Source organism: Trachinotus anak, unplaced genomic scaffold (assembly GCF_046630095.1).
Source record: "Trachinotus anak isolate AG129_WGS33_773 ecotype Australia unplaced genomic scaffold, CSIRO_AGI_Tana_v1 ptg000024l, whole genome shotgun sequence".
NCBI classification, from domain to species: Eukaryota; Metazoa; Chordata; class Actinopteri; order Carangiformes; family Carangidae; genus Trachinotus; species Trachinotus anak.
In genome coordinates this window covers 15,775,614-15,788,409 of record NW_027273875.1, presented here as the reverse complement: position 1 = coordinate 15,788,409, position 12,796 = coordinate 15,775,614, and the positions used below count along the sequence as shown (strand labels likewise).

The 12,796-nt window shown below is 39.0% G+C and overlaps 1 protein-coding gene across 2 annotated transcripts in view; it reads right to left on the bottom strand.

Moving 5' to 3' along the window:
• opcml (opioid binding protein/cell adhesion molecule-like) overlaps positions 1–12,796 on the bottom strand; it is a 292,619-nt gene that overhangs the window by 41,836 nt on the left and 237,987 nt on the right. For both annotated transcript variants that reach the window (XM_071460453.1, XM_071460452.1), the window contains one exon: positions 5,878–6,003. In XM_071460453.1, coding sequence (XP_071316554.1) covers positions 5,878–6,003 — 126 coding nt within the window. The remainder of the gene's footprint in view (positions 1–5,877; positions 6,004–12,796) is intronic.

Here is a 12,796-nt window from a genome sequence, read left to right as displayed (position 1 = left end):
ACACACTTTATCTTATTCCAGTGCTGGAGTATTATTCTCTCTTGAGGGCAACATAGCTGCAAATAGCATGCCATTCATTTCTGCTGTGTAACACCATGAATGGCACTCATCAGGAGAATAATCACAAGTTGACAACATCTGTCTGTGCGGCTGTGGTTCTGTCAGTCAGGCTCGACACTGGCAATTTTTCAAATGCTCGGCCTTCAGATGTCATGTATGCTTTTTGCCTCTGAAACTCTGAAAAAATATGAATCAATGGGAAATACAAACAAAGGCAGCTCTATGAGGACTAAACAAACAAACATACTTGTTTTGAACTTGAAAATTAAATGGAAGCAGTCATGGTGGATGGTGGGTTTAAGCTCAAGACCTTGACATCAGAGAGATGGGTTTATATCCTGAGGCCATTGTGAGGTATCCATGATTTCCACAAATATACAGAGTATAAAACAACTGGAACAAACAAAAAAAAAAAAAAATACATAAACTAAAAAAGGGCAGTGAGAGGCTGATTTTAGACAAACAGTTCTTTAAGTGAATGAAAACAAGCTTCAAAACTGAAGATATCAGGTCTGGCAGTAGATCTGGAGGTATGAGTCCTGTAAAATCAGTGAGAAGCTGCAGATGAAATGGAGCATTAAATCTAAAATTTTACCCTGCTCATAAGTCACAAGTAAAATTGTTATGGATTAACTGCCACCCATGCATTATAAATATCCATTGTAGTTATATATTATGATTTGGCGCTATACAAATAAAATTGAATTGAATTGAATTGGTTAGGTGTAGCCCAAAAGCAACATCATGGTTTTGGTTGAATGTTAAAAAACACATTTGGTGTCCTGCTTAAAGTTGCTGTTGATTTTTGCAAAACTGGACCAAGATGACTTTTTTCAAATACTTTCAGTATGAAGATTTTGCATTGACAGGGCATAATATGGCTACACTTAAAGCAGCTGTGATGGATATTTTTATACAAGCAATGTGACAATATGTAAAAAACATGACAATGTGAAAGCTCTCATTCATAGTGATGACCCCATAGAGAATTACCAGCTCAATCTCCATGGTGTCCAGCTCCCCTCTGCTTTGTGGGGCCACGTAGTCAGTTTCAGACCACAGCTTTACTGTTCTGCACATTGTACGGGTTTGTTTGAACCTGTTACATTACATTATGTATGTCCAAATAGATAAATAGGTAAATGAAAGAATTAAAAAGAAATATAGATCCATAAAATAGTAAAGTTCCCCATTTCACAACTTTCTGCTGCCTCCAAGTGGCAGAAATTTTAAATGCTAATGCCAGGAAGCTAACATCCTCACAGTGACAATGCTAACATGTTTTTGTTTAATTTGTTAGTCATTTTAAGTTTACCTTGTTCGCATGTTAATATATAAGTGGGGAACTGACTGAAAGAGAGACATTTGGTGTCTTAAAAATAAAAAAAAAGAAAAAAAACAACATTCCTCATTTGCTGTTGTAAATGTCTTAGTATAAAACAGAATTTTTAGAATACAGGGTAAAAAGAAGAGTGTGCTCCACAAATTATAAAAATCTGTGAAACTGAAGCTGGTTGTCACATAACAACAGTATTTATTGCTCCTGTTGCAACACTACAGAGAAGAAAAATCACTCTGGTAACTTACAGCCAGTACCAATAACAGCTCAGTCACAACACTGCTAAAGGACAGCACACCTTACAGCCAGTGTCCAGTCTGTAGTCATTTGAAAAGGAAAGGCGCAAAGTGACAGGTGAGACAGTGTACATTCACAACCTGTCCACTTTAATGAGCCTTAATGGGCTGAAGGGATCCATATTGTATTGTCCCCTGAACAAACTGTTTTCCCACACTATATATCTCCTAATCCTTTCAGTGGCCAGCAGCCAGGGATTCAGTGGACACTGCTGAATAATTTATGTAGACCCCACTGAGTTGAAATGGGCGCTGCAGCGCACAAACTAAAGGTGAGGCTCAAACTGACACAATACATATATTAAGTGAACGACCTCAGAGGCAACATTTTATGGGCTGCTACTCTCCGCACAACTCTTACTTATGTCACCATCTCTATTAGAGGATTTGTTAGCAGAGAGGCTTCAGTGTCTCCCTTCATTCAATGGTGAGATGGCAACAGGATTCATATTAAACAGTGAAAATACTTTAGTTCACATTTTGTTTATCAATTTCAGGCTCAAATTAGGCAGTGCCATTTTAATATTATTCCCATATTTCCATATTTCTTCTGCGTTTGTCAGAGCCAATTTTCTCATGTCACTTTTCATAGTGAAAGGTGAGGCTCGTTTCTGCATCATCAGCTTTTACAGCACATTTGCTCATGTTCCTGACACCGTGCGAGTGTAGAAATTTTAAATGATGTTGCCATGGAAAAACAACTATCAAATAGCAAAGGCAGGCTACATCGCTGATTTGAAATTTTCTAGAAATGCGATTTAACTCGGGGAGAAGGCTGCTCACTTCACCGCTGTACCAACAGACAGAAACACTATATCCTCTGAGGGAACAGTCCATTATCGCTGGTGACAAACATGAAAAGCAAACGGTGAGGAGCTAGTCAGGAAAATGCCACTCTGCAGGAAAAACAGTTAAGACTCTGACTCCCAGTGAGAATTTCTGTGGCTGCCCAAACATCTCCCCCTTTTCATTAGTGCAACTCAGAGCAGTGTCAAGTAAGATAACCCATTATCTTTCCTGTTGACAATGACACACACACAAATTGAGCATATCAGGCTCTTTGGCTATGGATGCCTGCATATAACTTTATTGTAGTGTGATTCTATTGCTTCATTTGTCACTATTCTAGCTTCTTTCTACTACTGGGGCCGTCTCAAACCACATGACATATTTTCTATGATTTTTCCTCCTGTAAAAAAGAAAAAAATATGTTGTTGGCAGTCTCTATAATATAATCATTCAGCATGTTTGTTTCTCTTCTTTTATTTTCAGAACCTCTGTCTTCTCACTTTGTGATTTTGTGAATATACTCTGGGTAAAGCCGAGTTTGCACTGAACAAAAGGATGTCAACATTCAGGGTGTGTTCTTTAATGTGACTTTTATCAGCCTCTATTGTAAACACACAAATCGCAATGTCAATGGGTCTAGTACAGTTGCAGTTGCTCGTATTGAAATATAACAATAAAGGTTAAATTATTATTATTATTATTATGATTATTATTATTAATAATAATCATAATAATAATCCTCTAATTCTCCTCCTAACCCCTAGATTAAGCCAATTTTCATTTCAGATGTTTTCTTGGAAAGCAGTGGCCTTTCTAATCTTTGAGTAGCATCAAAATTAGTTTACTGGTGGGAGAAGCCTCCCATGGGCATCAGTGATTTTCAGTAGTGTAGCGTATCATATGTCAGATAGATTTCTGAGGAAATATGTACACCATCATCTTACACTATAAGATAAAAGCTAACCAATGGTAAAATGCATTTTCATCAGTTCGGGCTGAATAATCTAAGAAAGGCTGAATAGCTGAGTTAACAATAATAACATTATAGCTAGGGATGTTAGCTATTCTTCACTGGTGTAGGATAGGTATCTATAGTGATGTTACATCATTTTAATTATTCACTTGCTTTTGTGTTTGTATTTTCCATTGATCTATATTTTTTTCACAGTTTCAGAAGCAAAAAAGCTTACATGACATCTGAAGGCTGAGCTTTTGAAAAGCCTGACTGACAGAACCACAACAGCACAGACAGATGTTGTCAACTTGTGATGAATCTCTCTTCATCAATCCATTTATATTAATTGGAAATAATCAAACCACTAAAAACAATGTGTCATTCAACATTTATGATGCAGTAAAATTAAGAGCAACATCAAAAGTTAATCTTATGCATAAATATCAAGTTTGTATAGATCAAAATGACTTGTGAAGCAAGATGCACCCGGGGGGCTTCTTTCCCTAATAGGTTGTGGGAGATTTTACATTTAGTTTTATAATGACAAAGTTAGTTGTGGTCTGTTATGATTTAATTACCCTCTGAATGTGTTTACTTAAGCATACTTCTTGTACACACACACACACACATACACACACACACACACACATATATATTTATATACATACATATTTTAAAAGAGAATAGACATTGCTGTAAAGGGGGCCGTCTTACCCCAGTTTACCCTATATTAAAAACATGAAATTGGGTGCAGACATACGAGGGCTGTTACAGACAGTGTGAATGGCACCATCTGTCTGGTGGTCATTAAAGTTCTTTTTGAATGTAATTACAATGCACTTCAAAGAAATGGTTTGTGAGGAGATCATGATATTCAGAGTAAATATCGGTGAACCAGCAAATGAAGAGATGGCTGAGGTGGTGGAAGGCATCTGTGCTGTGAGAACCAGATTCTGCTAGTTCCAGATAATGTGTGTGTGGGGGGGGGGACCAGCTGTGCTGTAAGCATTCATGTCATGTTGGAGGCTGAACATCTGATCCTATAGAGAAGCAGCACATGACTCACACCGCTGAATGTTCAGCGAGAAGCGTGGTGTCGACACAATTAGAACACAGAACACACATGCAGGCGCGCACAGCTTCTTGGCTCCCCTTCAGGCTTGTGAGGTGCCAACACACAGAACACACCGAACCAGCTGTGGCCTCCAGCCAAATCACGGTTGATTGGAGTTGTGTGCTGTCAGGCCACAGGTTGTGCAGTTTCAACCCCTCAAATCCACCGAGTTGAGAAGAAATCAAGGCCTTAGTTGAGAGACTAAACCCTGGCATTATTTATCATAAATCACATCGTGCCTATGTGAACACAAAAGCCACAGATTCATATCCTACTGGAGGTAAATGGCTGTTCTGCACGTGGGCGAATATTCATGTGAAGTAAGTGTTGGGAGGTGTGTGTTGCGTGGGATTGTCGACATCAGGCAACATGTGTAGGAGGGATGGTTCAGTCACCTTTACACTGAGGTACTGCTGTTGCTGCTTTGCCTAACAAATTAGTTTTGTGAATTACCTTTGACAGTGAAAGAAAATGGTGGAAACCTTCTTAAATATCCACATTACAGAGCTGAAGTAAGGATTTTAGAGAGACATAAATTCTGTTAAAGGTCCCATATTGTATTAAACGAGATTTTCATGTCTTTTTTGATTATAAAGCAGGTCTAGGTTCTATATTAGTACTATGAAAGTATCAAAGCCTCAGTCCACAGAGAAATGCACACAGCCTGTATTCAGAAACTGAGCCTTAAAACCAGCCGTCAGCTCAGAGCCTCTCTTCTGATTGGCTCACCAACCTGTTGTTACTAGAGCTCTAGAGAGAAGCACTGAGATGGGTTCTTAAAACCACAAATATATCTTCTTATAGATATCAACACCTCAAATAAAACACTGGAAAAGTGTAAAATATGGGACCTTTAAAGAATCACAATATAAATCTTATAATTTATGATGTTCTAACATCTGATTCTGCACCGTAAACATCTCAAAGGAGTTTTAAATCGAAAGCAACTGGACTTGGTTATTTGTCTAGGAAGACGTTTCACCTCTCATCCAAGAGGCTTCATCAGTTCCTTCTCAACTGGTCCAGTCCCAGCCTCTTGGATGAGAGGTGAAACGTCTTCCTAGACAAATAACCAAGTCCAGTTGCTTTCGATTTAAAACTCCTTTGAGATACTATGACCTGGACAAATGAGAATATTCACAGGCTCACCTTAAACATGACATCTCACAAATTCAAGCTGGACTAGAAGTCGACAAATCCATTCAATTTTGCTCTTCACTGATTATTCAAAATAAAATAAAATAAAATAAAATAAAATAAAATAAAATAAAATAAAATAAAATAAAATAAAATAAAATAAAATAAAATAAAATAAAACCCTTACCTCTTGGAGAATGATGTTTCCATATGATGTTGGCCTCAGGTCGACCGACTGCCAAGCACATTAGATTAACATTGCTGCCCTCGTTCACTGTAACGTCCTTTGATATGTTGGTGATCCTGGCGGGCACTGAGGGGGGAGAAAGAAAATTATGATTGATGTTTTTAGCTCAATTAATGACACGCGAGCAAAGGGCTCACTATTCCACGTGATAGGAGCAGTGATGAGGTTAAAAATAACCCCCGGGCTGGGGACTCAATTAGCATGAAATTAGCTGACAAATTTGTCAATTCTCTGGCTTGCTATGGTGTTATACATGATTGATTTTCTTCTTCATCTTATATCTTTGCCAAACTGCTCATTAGACAAGCATCAGACTGATTTGCAGTAAGACATGATTTCATCTCAGTGACCAGACCAGCTTGATCTATGTGTGTGTGTGTGTGTGTGTGTGTGTGTGTGTCTGGGTCCTTGATTAAGTGTACCCTGTAAGACTGAAGCCTCGACTCCAAGGGTCAGAAGTTATCGTTCTTCACTGTAACTTAACTCACTCATGGAGACTTGACCTTTTTGATTAATAATGCAACAGACCAGACGACCTTCCCTTGAAAAAAATCAAGATATCCTTTTTTAATGTATTTTAATGTTTTGTTTTGTTTTTTTTTGCAATAACATTTTTGACACTTTGGTCTGAGGAGTATTAAGAGCGTTACATAAGAACCAAGCAGCAGCAATAAGAACAACAGTTGAATTTAAATGAAGGCAACTAGAGTACAACACTGACTTCATTTTTATCTAATTTTGTTGTATGAGGTAAGATACTGGTCTCCACTTCTTCAAGCACAAAATCAATGAAGATTCCTCTGGCAGGGGCTGAACAATAACAATGAATAAATAAAATAAATAAAAAATAGCTCAGTGTTGCTGGATGTTACTTTCATAATGCTGTTTAGGGTATTTCATTACTGCCTGCCAGTGAAAGTGAGAAAGGCCAGCTATGTGCCGAAAGACCACCATTTAATGAAAGTTTGTGGGTTTAACTCTGCTTTCCTATAACAAATAATAAACACATATGATGTTGCGCATATTGAGTCATCAGTGGGATTTGACTGATTTCTCTGTAAATGTCAGAGCAGTTGTCATGGTTTCCTGCAGGACCAATAAGCTCCTTTCCACTCCCTGTCAGTTGGCCACACAAATCTGTGATCAGTAAAATCTGTAATTATTTAAAACAAGATGGTAAAACACACAAAAGCCATATTTTTGTGTAAAAACAATATTCACATTTTCAATATAAATAAAGTAAGGAATAATGTGTGGTCTGTGCCAGGGGATCAGAGCTGGAGTGATATGCTACTCTGCACTCCATTGACCTTTGAATTCAATTAGTGTGCACTGCTAAAGCCTGGTCAATTCATTTAGGACACTGCAGCCTGCCTTTCTAAATACCACCCAAAAACTCACTGTTGACATGGAACCTAGTTTATAACACATGTGTAACCACTGACTGGCTTGATTCAACTAAACCCACAGTCACAGATTTACACATAATTTTATTTGCAGCATCATATCTGTATTTCTCTTTTGGTCAAACGAAATGAAGTATGTCGCCCCCCCCCTTTAAGTAATTACTTGTAACTTTTGTTACATTTCACTTCATACATTTATACATTACGGATGCACCCATTCACAAAACTGGATTATAAACAGAACTGATGACAAAATTAATTGTATTATGAGAAGGAAAATTATATGCAACATTTATTCCATATAATTACAAATATCAGTTCTGAGTTGAGCCAGTGAGGATTACAGCCCTTTAATGCCAGCTGGCCATATTGCCTTCATCTCTGCAAATAAAACTATTTAACAGGCAAAGCAACAAGGTTTTAGAAATAGCAAATACACACTCACGTTGTAATGCATAGTGCACATTCAAAGAGCACACACTCTCAAAGTATATATAGTATGAGCAGACCATATATAGTATAAGAGTTTTGACAGGTGTTTTTTTTTGTTTTCTCTCAAACTAGGTAAAGTTAAAGTAGTGATTACATAAACAGTGCTCATTTAAACGCAAGACTGAATTTTTGTAAAACACAGGGGCAAAGGTCAATTCCCAAAGCCAGGAAATAACAGAATACAAAATTAAGACAAAGCCATTGAACTTCATTTTCATTTCATCTTCAACCCTTAAAAATTTACATATTAGTGCTAAATATAGATTTAGGAATGTATGAAGTATCCCTCTTCATTTTAATATTCAATATTAAATGAGCTATTTGTAAGTTTAGTTAATGCCAGCATTAGCATTAATGGCTGATTACTTCCCAGTCTAAAAGAAATGTTGTGAGTTCAGCATCAAACATCATTCCTTTACTCACCAAGAGCTGTCTCCAGAGATTGAAAGCAACCCTGTTGGTTTCTATCACATCTTTTCTTCTACCAGTCTGCCCTGAAGAAGTAGCTGCTCAGAGAACGTATTATAACCTCTTGTATTATAAAAGCAGCAATGGCTGAAGCTCTTGGCAAGACTGGTAAGTAAGCACCTGCTAATGCTACCATTGGCTATGTAGCCATAGCAAAACTTACAAATAGCTCTTTTAAGGAGGTGAGATGTAGAAACACATTGGGCCATAAACTGATGTCAAAGTTGAGAAGACAGTTTTAAGAGTAACTGGCACTGTGTTGAAATGCCGTGTTACCCTGTTCTGTCTGCAGTGCCTGCTCTCATCTCTGACCACTGCTTGGGATATGAGTTATGCTGTGTCGAATTTAGCTTTCCCTTCTTTTTCCTTCAGTTTGATTAGTACACTTTATTATTTGCAGCCCCCCCGGCTATATGTTTAGTTAACCAATGTGTCCACAACAAAAGTAACAGGTGTCATTTCAAAATTTTGGTTTAGTTGACAGCCTTTATATAAACTTTCGGCACCTTTTCTACATGAAAAGTCAATAGAAAGTTTCTGAGAAGTTGATACAAAGTGCTTGGCAAAGTACAGTTCTGTGTTTCTTTCAAAGGGGCAAAGTGGTGTTGACAAGAGTTGACAAAAGTTCAACAATTTGGCAAATTGCTCTTGACGGCACACAGTTTTTTGTTGTTTTTCTATAAAGAGAGACTGATGTTACACAGCCATCTGGCTGCCTCCTCTGTCCCCATCATTTTCTCTCTGCTGTGTGGAAACAAAACACAGCCAAACCCAAGTCACCGGTGAATTCACCAAGCACACAAGTGTCTTTATTCGTGTCTGCATCCTAAGACTTGGTCTTGCATTGTAGGAAACATTGTCTGACCTGCATTTGTTATATTATCAAAAGCAGGTGGACCAGTATAAAAGCTGATCTTATAGATATTCAGAGAATAGAAGAAAACCTTGGTGAATTCTTTGAGAATACTGGAAAATGAGGTGATCCTTGGATACAAACATGGTGTGCTGAGAGACATGTCCCAGAAGGAAACATGGTCCTTGTCCATGTGTCAGGGCTCAGGCTGTGAGTGGCTTTTTTCCCTTGTGTTTCCCTGTCACTCTCCACTTCTCCCTTCTGTCTCCTCTTTCCTGTTTGTCTTTGCATGTGTGTGTGTTGTGAGTGCAGCCAACGCTCCTGGCTCCTGACAGACCTGCACACCTGACAGCAATCTACTCATCTCCTACTGGACAGGTACTCTGCCTCACTCTTCACTTCTCATCAGCTTGTTCAGCCTGCTTCAGTGGTAGCAGCTCTGTAGGCCACCAGCTATGTTCTTGAGAATATGGCTTGTGTTTGCCCTCTTGCTCTTTGCTAACCTGACTCTCTCCTGTGCCTCAGAGATCCCCTGAGCCAGACCTGAACTCCGGGCCGCGCTGCCTCCTCATCTGCCAGTCTTCAGGCTGATGCCATCTCACCTCCCCCTAACAGCCATCCTGCCTCCACCCTCACCCTTCACCCACCTTCAATCACATTCAATTTTTTTCCTAATACATACATTGCCAACACTCAAACCAAGTCTAGTGTCTGCATCTTGGTCCAAATATTACCTGAACATCCCTGAACCTCATACCAAGTCTGTTTTAAATGTATCATTTATCTTTGTTTCAATTGTCTCTTCACATGATAAACATGGTCACTTTATGTGCGTTAAATATGGCTCTTCAACTTGTTCGAGAAAACTGTGTCACCAAGACCAAAGAGATCATACTCTTTATTCTTAGGCAATATTTTCAATGAACAGTTATTGTTGAACCTAAGTACATCCAAAAAAAACAAAAGGTAGGTCAAGAGCAATGGCTGGACCGACTATGGTTCAGTCCTGATTTTATAACCTCAGTCTGGGTTCCACAATAGTTTAGTCTTTATTTAACTCAATGTACCAGACTTTTATTAGATTTTTTCTTTATTTCTTTACTACTTTATTTCTAACTCCCTCTATTTGAAATGTAGAATTGGTCATAGCTGCATTTTGTTGTGTTAAAGTTACTGCATTACATGTTAATACAAACTCAACACTTCCTGTCCACAGTCTTGTTTGAAAACAAGTCTCTAAATCTAGTCACAGTGCGCTACACTGGCAACACTGCAGGCTGTAAACACCCTGCTAATACAACCTGTTTGCCCAGAAACATGTGGCATTAGGCTGACTAATAGTGGAAATATGATCAGTCAGTCAGTCAGTCAGTGTGGATTACAACAGTCATGTTATATTTTGTCCATATGCTGTGTTTTGTGCTATGCTGTTGTATAGTAGCTGTTGTTGGATTGCAGCACGAGGATGGGAGAACAGCCTCTTTGTTTGGAGCTGACAGTAGAGAGAGGTGGTGAGGTATCAGGACAGGCAGTGGAAGTTTTCCATGTCCTCCCCATAGAATGGCAACGCTCAGGTGAAAATGAGCCAGGTGGCTCTTGTGGTCCCATTGCCAAAAACTGCTTCTTGTTGGTGGTCATGTGTTTACAATATAATAGGGCTAAGAGTCTCTTAACATCCAAAATTTCAATAAATGTGATTTCAAAACTGCTTTGAATACTGACACAGGACTAATCTGCTGTGTGTTCTGTGCCTGACAGAACCGGTGTCTTATATGTTCCATGAACCAGGTCCTTCAGGAGAACTGGAAAACAAGCCAACAGATTCGCTGCCAAACCTGCATGGTGGCAAAATGCAGTGAAGCCTGTGCATTCGTCTTCTGTTTACAGCAATTAGACTAATGCCACATAACTAATGTGGTAATGATTCATTGAGGGTAAAATACAGTATGTGGTGCCTGTAAGTGGCTCTAAATATGGAGGGGTGAAGCCCAGTGGTTTGAGGACGCATCAGGCGCCGTTTTCTCAGCCACACCGACCTCCGACAGAGATGAATGAACAAGCATCTGTCTGCAGACGCAGGTGATGGATCCTCCAGCTTGATAATGCCAGTGGCCAGGTGATTAAAAACACAGCTCCCCTGCCGACTGGGCTGCTGGTGGATGTGACTGGGGGCCCGGGGACACGTCAGTCTTCATGTCAGCACAGCCAAGGTGTTACAGCCGGTAATTAATTAGAAAATGGAATCAAAAGGCTGCCCAAATAGGAAAAGGATGCTCTCTCTGGGCGTTTATTTAACATCAGGGCTGACGTGATTGTATTTCTTTGTAATAATTTTTTTTTTTTCTAATGTCAGTTGTCATTGTGTTGGTAAATGTGCTTCATTCAAAGACAAGAGCAGATACAGGGCACAAGTGCAACAATGTGTCGTTATCTGCATTGCACAAAAACAGGGTGGCATTGGATGCATTGTTACGATACCATACATTGTTGCCTCTCAGAATATGAATTATACATTTATGGCTATTCTCCAGTCAAACAATACAGTTGTGAAATGTGCGGTGGATCTTTTAGCTTCAACTTTGTCCTCAAGAGAATGAGAAAACATTTCAAGAAACTGGGTGTGAAGGTTCAGGACCATTCAGAGCAGATGTTTGAGTCCGAGTTAGAAAAGTCCTGCTTTCAAAATTAGTAAGTAAAGTAAAATATTTATTCTATGGCCCCTTTCAATGGGCTGTGTGTTACATTATTATATATGGTATATTATATTATGCTGTTACTTTAACATACACCATTACATGTGTAAGCTCTGTCATTAAATGTCATTATATAACATATGCTGTACGTAATAAATCATTTAGGAACGAAGGGTCTTATTTTGTATCACGTTATTTCCTAGTTATAAGTGCTGATGTATTTTGTTGTGTAAACAGCTCATTTATTTCTTTTTGTTCTCTTTGTTTTTAGATGTTTGATATAGACCTTTAATACAATATTCAGTGTGGCAACTACCCCTGTTTCTTCAGATTCACATTGTTCCCACAAACAACATGGTGGTGTACTCAGTGTGTCTACAAAGTACCACACCCCCACGGCCACCCATTCTTTTCCTGTTCATTCTACAGATCCATCCGAACAGCCATAAGATGCTCTGCTTTAGTATTATTTTGCAACAACTTAAGCAGTATTCAAGAGAACAGTGTGCACAGTGAAGCTGAGCATTATTGTGGTCATTGTTTTTACTTTTATGGACGGACTAAATAGATCCTGTCGAGGATTGAGTAATGTCTCGTCATCTGACACCAAATTTCAATTCTGAAGGATTAAATGAGTAAATCTCATCAGCATAAGTGAGCCAATAAGCACGCAGCATGACTGAACCAAGATCTAGTAATGCTGGTGCTGTTTATTTGCATGAAACCAAGGGAAAAAAAAACATTAACGGTGCGTTCACACCAAACGCGATGGACGCGATGAACGCCACAAGTTTCCATTCAAAGTCAATGTAAATGGCGCGATGACACGCGATGCTGCGTCGGGCGACGCGATTCGGGCGATAGGAGCGACGCGATGGACGCGATGAAGCGATGAAGCGTCCATCGCGTCACCGCGTCCATCGCTTGAAGTTGAAAAATTTGAACTT